A 16,376-nucleotide genomic window follows, 5' to 3' on the forward strand; every position below is an offset into this window, starting at 1 on the left:
GACTTGTATGCAGAATACGGAAAGAAACTTTATAACTCATTAACGAAAATACAATCTAGTTTTAAAATGGGTAAATTCTTTAAATAGAATTTTTCCTAAGAAATTATATTTAAGAATATACAAATGACCAACAAGCACAGAAAAGATGCTTGACACTACTAGTCATTATGGAAATGCAAATCAAAACCACGAGATACTGGCAAGAGACTAGACTGGCAAGTATAAAAAAGATGGACAGGAGCAGTGTTGGCAAGGATGTGGAGGAACTGGGACACTCATACTCTGATGGTTAGAATGTAAAACGGTGCAACTGCTTTGGAAACAGTCTGGTAGTTCCTCAAAAAATTAAATATAGTTATATCATATCATAGTTACATCAGCAATTCCATTCCTAGGTATATACCCAATAGAATTGAAAACACATGTCCACACAAAAACATGTACACAATTGTTCAAAGCAGCATTATTCATAATAGCCAGAAAAGGGAAACAATCCAAAGGTCTAGCAAACGATGAACGGATAAACATAATGTGGTAGATCCACACAATGCAGTATTATTCAGTCATAAAAAGGAATGAGTAATTGATTCATGCCACAATAGGAAGGAGCCTTGAAAACACTGTGTAAGTGAAAAAAAGACCCAAAAGGCTATATATTGATGTTGCATAATCCATTTATATGAAATGTCCAGAACAGGCAAATCTATAGGCAGAAAGTGGATCCTTGATTGCCTTGGGCCAGGGTGAGGGTGAAATAGAAAATGACTACTAATGAGTACGAGGATTTCTTTTGGAGTGAGAAAAGTGTTCCGGAATTAGCTAGTGGTAATGGTTGAAAACCTTGTGAATCTACTAAAATACTACTGAATTGCACACTTTTAAAATTAAGTTAAAAAAAAAAAAAAGGAATGACTTATCAGGCCATTGGCTGTTGAACCTGGACGTCAAACTGCCAGCTCCAAGCAAACAAAATAAAGTTCAATCCATCATCCAAGATGCACACCAAAAAGACAAACATTGATATAGTATTGATATACTTTATGCTTATCAAGAGAATAAACCTCTGAAATGAGGAAAAGAGATACAGTAAACATTTCCTCAGCTTCACAGATGACGATAGAGGGGTATCGTTCTGCTTTCTGAAGAATTACTAATCTTCCTTTTAGAAAAACATCTTACATCTTGTACAAATGTACACCTTCTACAAACACATCTTGTACATCTTATACAAATACAGGCGTATTTGTTGAACTGAGTAACAGGGTTCCAAGTCAACACCAACCACCTCTATGCATTCAGCAAGAATCTGAATGGGAAGCCAAGTCCCCTTAAGACAATGCTTGCTCCAAGATGGACTTCTTTCTGCCCTTTTCACTAACTGGCCAGGTAGGCCGACCACTGGCTGTCAACAGCCTTCAGGTCTGGCCTTGGCTCAGTGTCTGACCCACATCGTGAACACACCCTGGAGAGCTTTGAATGTCCTTCAGCTTCTTCACTAGTAGAATGGTGGGGTCAGACTACATCAGGGAGATGAACACTAGGGCCACTCAGAAAAGGTAGGTGGCTGGTGACCAAAGGGTTCTGAGATTTGGGCATGCTGAGTCACAATACGAAACAGGCCCCTTAAAGCAGGGCCTCTCTGGGCTTTAAGGTATTGTTGTGAGAAGCAGGACAGATGTAGGGACTGAGCTGAGCCCTGTCAGATTGGGCTGACATTGCGGTTTTGGTACTCCTCAGCTGTGTGATGTCAGGCAAATTATTCAACTTCCCAAAGCCTTAGTTTCATCACCTCTAATACAGGAAAAAGAGCAGCAGCTCCTCATGGGATGGCTGGGAGGCAATGTGTCAAAGTGGAGCTAAATGATTAACATTCTGTGAATCACAGCTTTGCTCTGGCTCCCACGGGAGCTCAAGGGTTTTGAAGAGCAGGAGTTTGCCACTGAGAGGTGAAGGTGAAGGGAACCCCAGAAAAGAGCAAGTGCAAAGCATGCAGGCAGGACTGGACATGGTGGATTTGAGAATGGCTGACATGCGCACATCTAGGGGGACTCAGCATGGTAGGGAGAGCACGAGGGAGATGGGGACTTAGGAGCTGTCGAGGAAGAGAACTCTTGGAGTGGTGGGCGAGGGCCAGATCCCCACCAGAAGGAGCCGTGGAATGGTTTTAGTAAGCTCATTCTGTCAACTGTGCTGACAACAGTAACAGAGGAGAGCAATGAAGATGCTACGTGGGAGAGGAGGAGGGCCTGGACAAGACCCTTCTCTCTCCTAGCCTCCTAGCCACCAGGTCCCTCTCAACTGCAGGAAATGTACGAAGAAAACCTGGGGCCAGAGACCAAGCTCAGGAGAGCTGAGAGTGCCCTCGCAAACCCCAGGGGAGAAGTGAGGCAGGCGAGTGCTGGGCTTGAAGCTCTGTGCTGGGAAAGTGCGCAGGCGGCACAGAGCCCACTTTGAACTAGGAATTACACTCACATGGTGTAAGACACAAAAAGAATCAAGGGGATCTGAGAAAGAAAAGCAAAGGACAGAAGAGCCCTAAAGGTAAAAGCTGGAGGAGGAGGGTGATGGGGAAGGGAGGGATTTCTGAGCCACTTTCTTTCCCTAGTAAGTAAAACAAGGTCTCCAAAGGGAGGTCAAACTTTTCTCCTTGAGAGCACCAGAAGAATGAACAGACCCTGTGCAGTTCAAAGAGCCTTAGCCTGTGTGGCCTCAGGAAGTAACCACAAGATCAAGCTCCAGCAGGTATCAGAGCAACTGAGGTCATGAGGCCTCTGTACCTGCCTCACTCTCCTGCCTCCTCCACACCACGGATTTCAGCTTACTCTGGCTCCCTCTTTCTCCAAAGGGTAGGAAAGAATTAAGATACCGTACCTAGTAGTTTTAACTTACAAAACAGTATTTATTAACCCAGTTTTCCTCTTCTTGCCATAATATATAAGCATGACATAGACGGCCTGATACATCAGCATGGAGTTGGTAGAAAGCCCCTCCAGTCACTGCTTCTTGACTTACATGACTGGCTTTTGTTAGGCAACAGGACAGTAACTGCAGCCGGTTTTAAGTACTATACACAAAGCAGACCAACCGCAGGATCTCCAGCATCTGCCAAGGCTCACTGGGGTGAGCAAGAATCCAAAGCACTGCACAGATGATCAAAAAGCTTCTCTGGCAGAATACTGTTGTGGCTGCAGCTCTCCTTACAGAGCCAGAGCTGTCCACCTTTAAGCCTACTCCGTCAGACGCCTGCTTCTCTTGAAAGGCCTGGCATCTTCCCTTGGCTGATGGTCAGGCTGCACACCTGGGATGCCCTCGGACATAGTCCCACATGCCAACCCAAGGCTGGGCCACCATCGTGATCTTTCCAGCTGGTTCATCCAGCCAAGTGGTGCTATTGCTGCTTGTGTGGAAGGGGCTTCCAGGTGAGCGGGAGCTTCCTGTGGATCAGGGTGAGTCCGCAGAGGATGAGGAACACTCCTCCCCACCACAAGACCTCCTGGCACTCTCCATACAGCACATAGCCCAGAAAGGCCTGTGGGACAAAGACAGCTGTGAGGGACTCGACTTCAGCAGGTGGGCACAACATCACTCTCCTTGGACTGACTTCCTTCTAAAAGGGCCAGGAAGAAAGGTCTGGACCCAGAAGCCTTGGCTTGAAACCCAGCTGTCACCTTCATCAAGTCACTCTATTCAGTCTCACCTGTAGGAATGGAGAGGCCACCTCACTCACTGCACTGGACCTCGGCAAAGTATACAAGAAAGACCCAGCAGAGGCCAGGAGGTAGAAGACACAGCTGGTACCTGGTGTTTCTTTCTCTCTCAACTCAATACTGACTAGGCTCAGCTCCATCTTGTCAACCTCAGACTACAGAGGGAAGAAAGGTCTCCAGGAATCCCAGCCCTCTAAATCTCATGGGGGCTTGAGTGCACAGAACCCTAGGAGGCAGCTAGGCTGCACAGTGACTTCAGGATGAGAGCTCCACCCTGAAGGCACAGCAAGCAAGTAGGTTTTTTACTGCCAGGCTTCACTCCTATCTAACTTGAGAATTCCTCTATGATTAGAATTAGATTTGCTCCATCAATAGAGCATGCATCCAGGGGTCAAGCCAGAGCCCAACCTCTGCTTCAGTTTCTGTCCTTTCTTCTGTCTGGGAAAGGAGGGGTTCCCCAAGGACAATTCACCCAGAACCCAGATTCAGGACAAGAACATCACACCCTCAGGCTACTCACCGAGCTGAGGATATTTGAAAAAGTCACTGTGACCGATGCAATGGCTGAAGACATGGAGAAACTGAGGCCCCGGCTAAAGAAGGTCCACATCAGAGAATTGGTGCTCGCCATCACGATAATGCCTAAGATGCATAAACCCATGCTCACCTGCAGGAGAAAGTGTCACTGCAGCCACGCCCACCCTGGCCTGGGCAGTAACCTGCAGACCCCCTCACAGCACACCCAGGGCTGTGGTTGCTGGCAGCCAGGCTTCTACTGAGATTCCATTACAGTTCAGAGAGCCTCACAGCTTTCCTACACAGGGCTTCACTTAACCCTCAGTGGACAGCAGATCCATCTTACAAATCATACAAACTCAGAGAAGACACTCATTTGGCCACCTTGCTGACCATGTGATCTAGGAAGAAGTAAAATGCCAATACAAAGCCAGTATTTTCTACTGAACACCAGCCCCTTATTGGTCCCACAATGACCAGTTCTTGAAGATCAGTCGCAGGGGCCAAGTAGCTCTTACTTAGTAAGTAGTTTAAGTCAAGGGTAGAGTTCTTACTTCTTGAGATCAGGGAAAGCATGACTTAGCGATATCTGCTCCCTATTCCCACTCCCGCAATCCTATACAAGTTGCAGCCCACTAAGGCTGACCCTCTGGGCATTCCTGAGGCCCTGTGCTAAGTGTTTAAGCATTCTCATTTACTCTTGAACTTAACTTTAAAGAGCCAGGGGCATGAAGTAACTTTCCTAAAGTGCTACAGTGGTGAGAGTCACCAGGCTTCAAAACCAGGCAGTGTAGCTCCATGCTCATAACGAGGACACTGGAGGAAACACCACCTCGGACTATTTAGTAATCCCAGACATCCCTTGGAGAACTTACAGATTTTTTCTTTCCTTTTTTTAAAGGAGAAAGTCTCAAGAGAAGAGAGGATCTTTAGAAGCCTCCTACACAAAGGATATGCAACCCCCCTCGTTTGGTGGTGTTAGAAACCCACCTGTAAACAAGGTGGGGGGGGTGTAGGGGGAACCTAAATATCATACTTATTATTTGTAATGGTTTCTCAGCAGCTGAACACATAGTGTCTTGAGAAAAGGTGCTTTCTTATAACTTACACCAGGGGTGTCCAATCTTTTGGCTTCCCTGGGCCACATTGGAAGAGCTGTCTTGGGTCACACATAAGATACAGTAAACTAATGATATCTGATGAGCTAAAAAAAAAAAAAATCGCAAAAATCTCATGTTTTAAGAAAGCTTACAAATTTGTGTCGGGCCGCGGGATGGACAAGCTTGTTTTATACAAAGCACTATATGGGGCAGTGGCAACCTGCTTACATAAAGGGTTATGAAGGCCTGGTTCATTACAACAAACTTCACGGCCCATACAAAGAGTTATTCATTTTACTTTTGACCACTTACCCCATGAACTACACCCAATGGAATACTAACCTCAAGCATGGCAGCTCCCACTGGATTAGTCCTAAATAGACTTAACCCTAAATAATCAGTGACCACTGTCCAGGGCAGAGGCTAACCCTGGGCTGCAGATGCAATTAAACTCCTCTAGCAAGCAGAGGCTGGTCTGTAATACAGGACGGCTGGGGCAGAGATACACCTTAGCAGATGCCAGCAGGCAAGTTTAGGAGTTCTCAGTCTCAGAAAAACATCCAGACCGTCTGTCGGTATCCCCTTATGCCTACAGTAGCCCCGACTCCCAATTTCCCTGGTAGTGGGGCAGACTGGTTATCAGGTCACAACACCCGTTAATTACGAAGTAAAGGGATGGGCAACATGCTTCTCACCTTAAGAGTCACGTGGAGAGAAATGCTCAGGCACAAGGGACTTAAAATGAGAGGTAGAGGGTGAATGTAGGAGGTGTAGGTCTTCCCCCAGAGCGAACTAGCCCAATCGGAGAAAAGGTTTTAGGTGCCTGGTAAGGGAAGAGGCCTCAGTCCCCGACGTCTCTTACCGCCTACACTGGACGAGGGTTTGGCGTGATTAGAGGCAAGACACGCTCTCCCACCCTAGCAGGCCGCAGGGTCAGCCCCGACCGGACAGACTGGCGAGTGTGCTGCGGCGCCCAGCGCCCACCCCTTCCCACCCTGGGAGCCCCGCGGGCCTCGCAGCGCCCCTCCTCCGCCCAGCCCCGCACTGCCCGCCCGCCCGCAGCAGCAGCAGCGCCCCGGGCTCGACCTCGCTGCCGAAGGCCAGCTTGGCGGAGGCGGCGGCCAGGGCCCCGAACGCGCCGGCGCACAGGCAGTTGAATACGCCCCAGAAGCGGCGCCGCATCGCGCCCGCCTGGAGGTGCGGAGGGAATTCCGCGGGGGTGTCGGGGTAGGCGGCCGAGGACACCGCGCCGCCCGGGGGCCGCGGCCTCTCGCCCATGGTGCCTGCTGCAACCGTGCCTGGCGCCCGCCGCCCGCTAGGCCAGGCGCGCGCCGCAATTGGACGGCAGCCTCACGTGACGCGGCGCTCCCGTGACGCGGCTCCCGCAGGCCCCTTGGGAATCGCCCCCTGGCGCCTCGGAGGGGACAGGCCAGGGGGCGTGGCAGGGCCCCTGGGCGGTGGCGGCCTCCTGCCTAACCTGTAGTAGGTTTGTGCTCGGAGCGGGGCCGGGGCGGGGGACGTCGGGACCCGAGGCCTGAGGCCGGGCCGGGTACTGTGGACGCTGTGGTAGAAGGTAAACTCACTGCTTAGCGGTCTCCATCCCGGCCCCCCGGCCGCCCGGACCCCCGGTCCCCGGGCCTCCCGGCCCCCGGCTCCGGGTGAAACTTGTTAAAGATGCGAAACCGGCCCCGCCCTGGCCCACCGAGTCTATCCACGTGGACGACCAGGCTGCCTCCTCTCCACCCTCCAGCCTGAGGACCGCCGGTCCGAGGGATGCCTCGGCAGGGGGCGCTGGGGACCTCCAGACCCAGAGAGATGGGAGAGCCCCAGATGGGGACACGCGCATCACAGAAAACCAAGAAACTACGGATCCGCGATGAGAGGAAGATAATCATCCATAATCGTGCCACGCAGGGCCAACGTGACTTCTAATCTCCTGTTGCACTTACATAAGTTTAAAATGTTTCCATGTAAAAAGTACATTTCCTTGAAAATAAACTGTTGTTGAAATGTATAAAGTACTATTTCCACTCTCCAGGAAAATCACTGGAAATAGAGCATTTTTCTATGTCTATTTGGTTATATAGAGTTAAAATGTTTTAAAAATTATAGAATATGGATATGCCTTTTTTAAAAAACAAAAATTATTTTACAGTTGAACATACTGTTCAACAGCATTCTTTTGGTATCTTCCGTTCAGCATGTTTTCATGGAAGTCCTTCCACACCATGCTCTTCTCTCTTAGGGTGGTTTTGTAGTTCAAATAAAAGCACGGATAATTTCAGTAACGCCGAAATGGTACGAATGGTCCCATTTTGCAGATGAGGAAACAGGCTGAGGTCTCACTGCACCGCTCCATTGAGCCAAGAGCTGCTCAAAGATGATCACCTCGAAAAACTCTTATCAGGAAATCAAGAGATATTGCATTGATCAACTCTGCATGCTTTAAAGAATGTAAAGCAAGTTTTCTTAGAACAAACGATGCCTCTACTAGCACTAAAGGTTAAGTAAGCATCTCAGAGCCGCTTCCTCTGTAAAGTGGTTTTCTGCTACTCCTCTACCTTGGTTCCAGTCCTGTGGTTGTTCCTCTGGTTGTCTGTCTCTCTGCTAGCCTGCAAGCTCCTTGAGGGCAGGGACTACATCGTTGTTAATCTCCAGATTCCCAGCTCTGGTGATGATGGCTGAAGTGATGCCATCCTCAGACACTCTGCTGGGAAGTGATTTCTGCCTCTTAGAAACTGCTCTGTGTATACACATCACCTAGGGATCTTACTAAGATGAAGGGAATTCTGATTAGGTCTAGAGCTAGACTGAATTTTGTTTGTTTTGTGGGGAGACAGGGTCTCTCTGTCGCCCAGTCTGGAGTGCAATGGTGTAATCATGGCTCACTGCAGCCTTGAACTCCCAGGCTCAGCATTCTCTCAGCTCAGCCTCCTGAGTAGCCAGAACTACAGGCATGAACCATCAAGCCCAGCTAATTTTTTTTTCTTTCTTTTTTGAGATAAAGTCTTGCTCTGTCTCCCAGGCTGGAGTACAGTGGTGTGATCATAGCTCACTGCAGCTTCAACCTGCTGGGCTCAAGCGATTCTCCCACTTCGGCCTCCTGAGTAGCTGGGACTATGGGCACATGCCACTATGCCTGGCTAATTTTTGTATTTTTTTGTATAGACAGTATTTTGACATGTTGCCCAGGCTGGTCTCTAACCTCTGAGATCAAGTGATCCACCTACCTTGGCTTCCCAAAATGCTGGGATTACAGGCAAGAGCTACTGCACCCAGCCCCCAGCCCCCAGCTTTTTTTTTTTTTTTTTTTTTTTTTTAATTTTAACTTTTGTAGAGACAGGATCTCGTTACATTGCCCAGGCTGGTCTCAAACTCCTGGTGTTAAGCAATCCTCCTACCTTGATATTCCAAGATATTGGGATTATAGGCATGAGCTATCATACCTGGCCCGATTCTGTATCTTGAGCAAGCTCCCAATGCTGTTGGTCAAAGGACCACACTGGGTACCAAGGCTCTAAATTACTGCTGTGCTTGGTGCACCTAAGTGCATTGCAACCTTCTTGTCTCCCTAACAGTGTTCTGTCAAGGGCAGAAACCATATTTTCTATCTTGGTTCCTACCACAGTGCCCAATAATGTGGCCTTGTTACAGATGTTTGATTGAATAGACTATGGTTTGATTTTTTTAAAAAAACAACCAACCCACCTACCCACCCACACCGAACTTACTAACAGCAATGCAAGCTAGAGCTTCTTGAACTGAGTCAGCGTGGAGGGGAAGGAATTCCACCCACATTTATTTTAAAAATCAGTTGAAACAAACCTCAGAGATGGCTTATGAGCAAAGATGATCCACTGAGTTCTTGGAGACTGTTTCAAATGCCCCATCACATTTAAGGACCAGAAGTCACAAGAAACCTTAGGGGAATGGGAAGGAATTTAAAAGTATGAAGCCAGCCCCTAGTGTGAGACATTAGGAACAGGTGGGGTCCTAGGGAGTGAATGCTTTCTATTGCTTTCTCTCTCCAGCCTTACCTCAGTCTTTTCCTCCTGACTTTTTACTGTGTCCATTTCTCTGCCTCTTCTTTGTTCTTCTTGGTTAAGCAAATAAGCACATGCTTTGAGCCAGTCCCTATTCCAGGCAGCAAAGTCACCTGAATGCCTAAGACAAGATTCCTGCACTCCTTGGGTTCTGGCTTTTTGCAAAATCTTAATTCTAATTCCCTGTCCAGAAGTGGCCCACAGCTTTGTTTCCTTTCCTTGAAAGGAGTGATGTTCTGGGTTGAATTGTGTCCCTTAAAAAAATAGGTTGAAGTCTTAACCCCTGGTACCTGTGATGTGACCTTATTTGGAAACAGGATCATTGCAGATATAATCAAATTAAGATGAGGTATTGGTGTTATCATATTGGTCCCTAATCCAATATGACTAGTGTCTTTCTAAGAAGAGACAGAGGCAAAAGGAAGAACACCAAGGATTCCTGACACCAGAAGCTAAGAGAAAGGCATGGAACATTCTCTCTTATGGCTCTGAGAGAGACTGTGCCCCTGCTCGCACCTTGATTTTGGACTACTGGCTTCTAGAACTGTGAGAAAATAGATTTCTGTTGTTTTAGGCCACCCACTTTGTAGTCATTTGTTATAACAGCCCTACAGCTAATACAGGTAATAAGTCCCAAGCCTCTTCATTATCAGCTTCAATATTCCACCTTTCTTCTACCTCCGAGGTAGTTGCAGTGTCTGTTCGCTACCTTATATTTAATACTACATTAAAGTTCCTGTTTCATTTCTGGCCCTTAGGGATTTACTATTTATTATTCCTTGAGAGTTCAACTATACATTAAAATATTTTCCTACAGTTTTATTAAAATTCACCCATTTTGAATGAATATATATATTTTTTGAGACAGAGTCTCACTCTGTTACCAAGGCTGAAGTTCAGTGGTGCAATCTTGGCTTAGTGCAACCTCTGCCTCCTGGGTTCAGGCAATTCTTCTGCCTCAGCCTCCCGAGTAGCTGTGATTATAGGCACGTGCCACCATACCCAGCTAATTTTTGTATTTTTAGTATGGAGTTTTGCCATGTTGGCCAGGCTGGTCTTGAACTCCTGGCCTCAAGTGATCCACCTGCCTTGGCCTCCCAAAGTGCTGGGATTACAGGTGTGAGCCACCACATCTCGCCCTATAATTCATTTTTTAGCAAATATAGAGTTGTCTAGCCATTATCACAAATTTTAAAATATTTCTATCACCTCAAAAAGTTCCCTTGTGCCCAGTCATTACCACTCCCACCCTAGCTCCAAGCAGACAATGATTTACTTTCTATCTCTATAATTTTGCCTTTTCTGTACTTTCCATATAAATGAAAACATATAATATGTGGTCTTTTGGGTTTGGTTTCTTTTACTTAGCATGTTCCCTCTTTATTGCCAAGTAATATTCCATAATATGGAAAAATGTTCAATAGCATTAGTAATTAGGAAAATGCAAGTGACATAACTACACATCTGCTAGGATGGCTGCAGTGAAAAAGCTGACAATAACAAGTGTTGGTGAAAAGTGGAGAAACTGGAATACACTGTTGGTCGGAATGTAAAATGGTACATCTAAATGATAAATTTGGAAAACAGGCAATGTCTTAAAAAGTTAAACACATGCTTTTCAAATAACCCAGTAATTCTACTCCTAGGCATGTGCTCAAGAGATGTGAAACGTGTGTCCACACCATGACTTATACATGAATATTTATAGCTCCATTATTTATGACAGTCCTAAGCTGGAAATAATTCAAATGAGTGGATAGTTTAATATATCCATATAATGGAATATTTGTCTCAATAAAAAAGAAAGAAGGTCCACTACATAGAAGTTCCTTGAGGGCAAGAGTTTTTATTTGCTTTGTTCACTGATGATTAGTGCCTGGCATACTGTAGGTATTCACTAAGTATGTGCTCAATGAACAACAGAATGACAATGTAAATCACTTTAATTATTATTTTAAAAAGGCTTTATTATGAAAAAAATGGTTTTATTTACAGTCATGGAAAATGCTCAAGAAAATACCAAAAGTAAAAATACAAAAATAATCTGTATTAACAAGTTTGCTTCTTAGACCTGCTACTAAGTCGGTCATTAAACTGACTGCAGGTTTTGGAACCACCATATATTGCTAGATCTTCCATAAGAATCAAAGGAGACTATGGCATAATCTAAGAAGAAAATGATGTGGCTAACATCCACTGTAAACCATAGCTACAGGCTTTTATTTTTACAAAGACAAAAGGTTTTCCCTTACAGTTGATTCAAAGCCTCGAAGTGGGCCACTTAACAGCAGACTGTTAACTGTCACAGGGTGTATATAGATGCAGAATGTTCATTAGAAACTTGAGGGTCAGCCAGCACCACCTTATACACATTTAATAATTAAGGTCCGTAAATTCAGCTCTCCAAAGTGGCCAAGAGTAGGTCTTACTTGTAAAAGAGAAGAAACATCTCCAAACAAGGTGATGCCTAGATAGTTGACCAGAATCCTCATGATTCATTTCTTTTCTTTTCTTTTAAAAATACATTTTCAGCACGCAACTTTTCTGTCTCCTAAGTAATTTAAAAAACAAAAGAGAAAAAAAATTAGGCTCTACGTCCTACAGGAAGTGTTTTTATTTTGGCATTCATTAAGTGGATATTTCAAATTAAGACTGGAATTTTCAATGTGCAAACTAAATATTAAACAAGAATCTGCTGTCTATGAAAATGTAACTGATTGAATTATGCACAGGATAGCAATGACCAACATTTTTTTGCATTCAGGAAGCTCCCTGAAGTAAGCAGTTAACTGATTCAATAATTAAGTTTTAATAAAAGAATCATTTTTAAACCAGACAGGATTTATTCAGAATAATTTTTAGAGTTACCTCAGCAAGCCTGACATTTTCCTTCTTTAGCCGCACTACATACTGAATCTTCTGATGCAAGTTTTGGTGACCTACCAACTTTCCATTTTCCTCAGCAAGATACTCCACCTGCTTCCTTAACATTTCCATCTCCTGCAGGTAATCAATCCAAGGAGGAAAAAATTAGAAATAGGTCTTAATTTTTCTTTTAAAACCACATTATTTCTTGCCTTCCAAGAGCACACGAAATGCTAGAGTCCAGAATCCCAGCTTTCATGGCCATACAACTCCGCAAACACCAAAGCAACTCTGAACTAAGGACACCCAATCACAGAAATGAGTTTTACACTGATTAGTTAGTTCTATAGATTTGAGTGTTCTAAGCATCATGAAAAAACCAACACCCTAGCGCACCTGGGATGTTCTCTCCCTTTCTTCATACATTTCTTCCAGCTTTGATCTCAGTTGTTCTTTTTCCTGGAATGCTTTAGACTCCAAAGTTCTGGTTCGTTCGACTTCCTCAGTCATTCTAAGACACTCCATCTCTTTGTTATGAAGGACATTTTGGACTTCTTCTAGGCTATAAGAATAGGTATCACTTTATAGTATTTCTTTTTTTTTTTTTTTTTTTTTTTGAGACAGAGTCTTGCTTTGTCACCAGGCAGGAGTGTAGTGGCACAATCTCGGCTCACTGCAACCTCCGCCTCCCAGTTCAAGTGATTCTCCTGCCTCAGCCTCCTGAGCAGCTGGGACTACAGGCGTGTACCACCATGGCCAGCTAATTTTTGTATTTTTAGTAGAGACTGGGTTTTACCATGTTGGTCAGGATGGTCTCGATTTCTTGACCTTGTGATACGCCCGCCTCAGCCTCCCAAAGTGCTGGGATTACAGGTGTGAGCCACTGTCCCCAACCCACTTTATAGTATTTCAAAGGAACATAATCATAAAACAGTGCTCAAATTAGATATGTGTCCTTCAAGGCCAGAATTTTTATTTGAAAGTTTCACTAATCTTTAGCCCTCCTCTGCTGATGGCAAAAGAAGACAGTAGGTGCTACATATCAGATGTGCTTTTTTTGGTTGTCTTACCCAATACTTTCATTTTGGAAAACTCCTCAAACCATTTTCTAAATAATAAAAATTTAGAATAAAATTTTTTAGACTCAGCCCACGGGGGCAAATGTAATTTAAGTATTATTACAGTCTGCATGGTTATTCAGTATCTTAAGCATTTCTGATTTCAAAAACTGGCTCTCAGACCAGTAGGACACCAGTTATTTCTTCAAGGATGTGTTCTTTAGAATTTATACACTTTATATGTAACTATCAGTTGAAAAGAAATGTAAGAAACAAGGTACTAATTGTTATATACATTTCACCGACTTTATAAAATGGTCTGAATCATACTATACGTTTGCCAAAACAGATGCCTTCTCCCTGTACCCCCCCCCACCCCACCTTAGGAACAGGGTCTTACTCTGCTGCCCAGGCTAGAGTACATGGGCACCATCATAGCTCCCTGCAGCCCCCAACTCCTGGGCTCAAGCAATCCTCCTGCTCCAGCCTTCAGAGTATGTAGGACTACCGGCATGCACCACTGTGCTTGGCCAATGTTTTAAAAATTCTCCGTAGAGATGGAGCCTTGCTATGTTGCTCAGGCTGGTCTCAAATCAAACTCAGGCAATCCTCTTCTCCTTGGTCTCCCAAAGTGCTGGGATTATAGGTGTGAACCACTGTCCCAGGCCTGCTTTTTATTTCATAATGCTCATGAATATAATGTTGATTGTTGAAATGATGTAATGTACACAATTTAGTACACCATTCAAGGTCAGCTAGTTTCTAGCTGTTGATTACTGAAACAATATAATACACAAAATTTAATACACCATTCAAAGCCAGCTAATTTCTAGCTATTGATTACTAAGATGATATAATACACTAAATTTAATGCACTAACAGCCAGCTAATTTCTAGGCAAGTTGTTTTCAGACTACATTCTATGGATCTCAGAGGGACAGTGTGAAGAGAAGGGCACTGATGCTCTCCCAATTCATTGTTGGCTTCGTATTGGTTCCCCATCACTTTTAAAAGATCTTCACAAATATATGGATAACATAACGTTTAAAATTGCTGTCATAAGCTGGGATTGATAAAACAGTGCATGCTGTTTGCTGAAGTGTGCTTCACTTGCCTGCAGTAAAGTTTGGCCTGCTGTATGTTGCAGAGACAGCATATCGTGAAGACTCTTGGTTACTAGACTATGAAATAAATTACACACCAAGTTAAATAGCTTTTACTCTTTTTGCTAGAAGACCTCAAATAAATATTAGTTCTAAAATAGCTGTAATTGTACTAACTATAGAGGCTGGATTCTCAAAAATCCTGTAAGTAATCTGGGTTTCTGGCTCAGCTTTAAAGCTAATTGGCTAGGAGCCAGTCTCTGAATTGCTCATACACAGGTGAAAAAGCTGTTTCCCTATGTATACTCTGATTCTATGAGGGAAATAACTTAATGATTAACAAATCTTTCATAAACTAGGTGCTGTTTGTCAGCTGATCATTAAAAAGAATTTTCGATGCTAAATCACCATGTAATTTTTGACACATTTACTTGCATAAAGTTCAAATAATTGGAAGACAGTACCCTATAAAACTCCTTCCATTGCCATTTACTTAACTATGTGAACAAGGTTTCTTGGCATTTATATCTATAAAAGCAGAAAATTGGAATAAAATTGATGCTGAATCCTGTCTTATTTGAGAATTAAGTACAACAGAAAAAATGAGCTGACTGAAGAAAAAGCATTAGGCTAAAATACATTGAGATGCATTTCCACTAAAAATTTCCCTAAGTATAATAATTATTAATATAAATTTCCACTAAATTTAGGGCACACTGATTAATAATTGTAATGTGAACTAAACTGGAAATAAATATAACACTTAAGCCATATGATTAAAATAAATTCTTATACATTACTTTCAATTTGTGTGTGAGTGTGTATGTATGTACACATACAAATACATATTTTATTGTTAAGTAGTATGATGGCATAATCAATAAAAAAAATTTCCAGAAAATATATTAAATCAATATAAAATCCTGCAAAGTGTAGAAAGGAAATTCAATTACAAAGGAAAAAATGTAAAATTTTAGACTTAGAAATTTGTTCTGTATTTTTTAAACAGAAAGTAGCAAATTAGTCAAAAACTTTTAAAACAGTAACAAGAGCTTTGTTTTCTCTTTTAAAAAAAAATTATTCAAAAAATTATTTTAGAAATAGAGACAGGGTTTCACCATGTTGCCCAGGCTGATCTCAAACTCGTAAGATCAAGCAATCCACCTGCCTTGGCCTCCCAAAGTGCTGGGATTACAGGCATGAGATACTGTGCCCAGCCAATAGCTTATTTTCAAATGTCACTATATTGTATATCCCAGAATGTGTATTCTTTGTAACAATTTAAACTTACAATGAACAATTTTAGATATAAAGTCAACTTCAAAAATATGCAAGAGGGTATCTGTTTCAAAATCCTTTAAAGCAGTATAATAAGCAAAAGTGTTTGAGATCTCCATCACTAATAAGAAGTGTCTACACAGAAAAAGCCCAATAGCTCTCTAATGTTGTTTTGTTTATGTTAATGCCAACCAGTTTACTTAGTCTGAACTTTACAGAAAATATAGTACACCTTGTTCATACAAGACTGAGGCAATTTATAAGGCTACATAAATTAATATGAAAACAATATGAATAAATTAAACCCATGGCTTTAGAAAACAATAGAGACCCAAGGTCTAACCAGCAGAAATCAGAGTATTGATGTTTGGGTCTCAGAGGGCCTCAAGTTTTAATAAAAGGAAACCAGCAGCAAAAGTGAAAAGGGACACCTGGTAATTACATATTGTTCTCATTGTCCATGAGGAAAAAAACCTATCAATTCCTCAAGGGAAGCTAAGATTTTCCTGCTATTTCTTTCTTTCTTTTTTTTTTTTTTGAGACGGAGTTTCGCTCTTGTTACCCAGGCTGGAGTGCAATGGCGCGATCTCGGCTCACCGCAACCTCCGCCTCCTGAGTTCAGGCAATTCTCCTGCCTCAGCCTCCTGAGTAGCTGGGATTACAGGCACGCACCACCATGCCCAGCTAATTTTTTGTATTTTTAGTA

At 43.5% G+C, this 16,376-nt stretch overlaps 2 protein-coding genes across 6 annotated transcripts in view; both read right to left on the reverse strand.

Moving 5' to 3' along the window:
• Positions 1-2,875: 2,875 nt before the first annotated feature.
• On the reverse strand, positions 2,876-6,657 carry TMEM42 (transmembrane protein 42). 4 transcript variants are annotated; one of them, XR_004275073.1, is made up of 4 exons: positions 6,410-6,609; positions 6,019-6,188; positions 4,228-4,374; positions 2,876-3,529 (listed from the first exon to the last, which is right to left on the reverse strand). XR_004275073.1 is itself a non-coding variant. In XM_032298056.1 (3 exons), exons 1-3 carry the CDS (start codon positions 5,456-5,458, stop codon positions 3,389-3,391), a joined length of 390 nt encoding a protein of 129 aa, XP_032153947.1. In that variant the 5' UTR covers positions 5,459-6,307; the 3' UTR covers positions 2,876-3,388. The 4 variants fall into 4 exon arrangements, 2 of the variants coding, with proteins under 2 accessions (XP_032153947.1, XP_032153946.1); XR_004275072.1 differs by lacking the exon at positions 6,410-6,609 and having other exon boundaries at positions 6,019-6,315; XM_032298056.1 differs by lacking the exon at positions 6,410-6,609 and having other exon boundaries at positions 4,228-4,349; positions 5,332-6,307.
• Positions 6,658-11,291: 4,634 nt separating this feature from the next.
• Positions 11,292-16,376, reverse strand: part of KIF15 (kinesin family member 15) — an 82,729-nt gene continuing 77,644 nt past the window's right edge. Inside the window, exons 33-35 of one of the 2 annotated variants that reach the window (XM_032298057.1) lie at positions 12,628-12,793; positions 12,235-12,366; positions 11,292-11,917 (exon numbers count right to left, since the gene is read on the reverse strand). In XM_032298057.1, the coding sequence (XP_032153948.1) occupies positions 11,855-11,917; positions 12,235-12,366; positions 12,628-12,793 (361 nt within the window). In that variant the 3' untranslated portion in view covers positions 11,292-11,854. The remainder of the gene's footprint in view (positions 11,918-12,234; positions 12,367-12,627; positions 12,794-16,376) is intronic. The other variant, XM_032298058.1, reaches the window with a different exon arrangement.

Source organism: Sapajus apella, unplaced genomic scaffold (genome assembly GCF_009761245.1).
Source record: "Sapajus apella isolate SASKATOON/1434 unplaced genomic scaffold, GSC_monkey_1.0 scaffold38, whole genome shotgun sequence".
NCBI classification, from domain to species: Eukaryota; Metazoa; Chordata; class Mammalia; order Primates; family Cebidae; genus Sapajus; species Sapajus apella.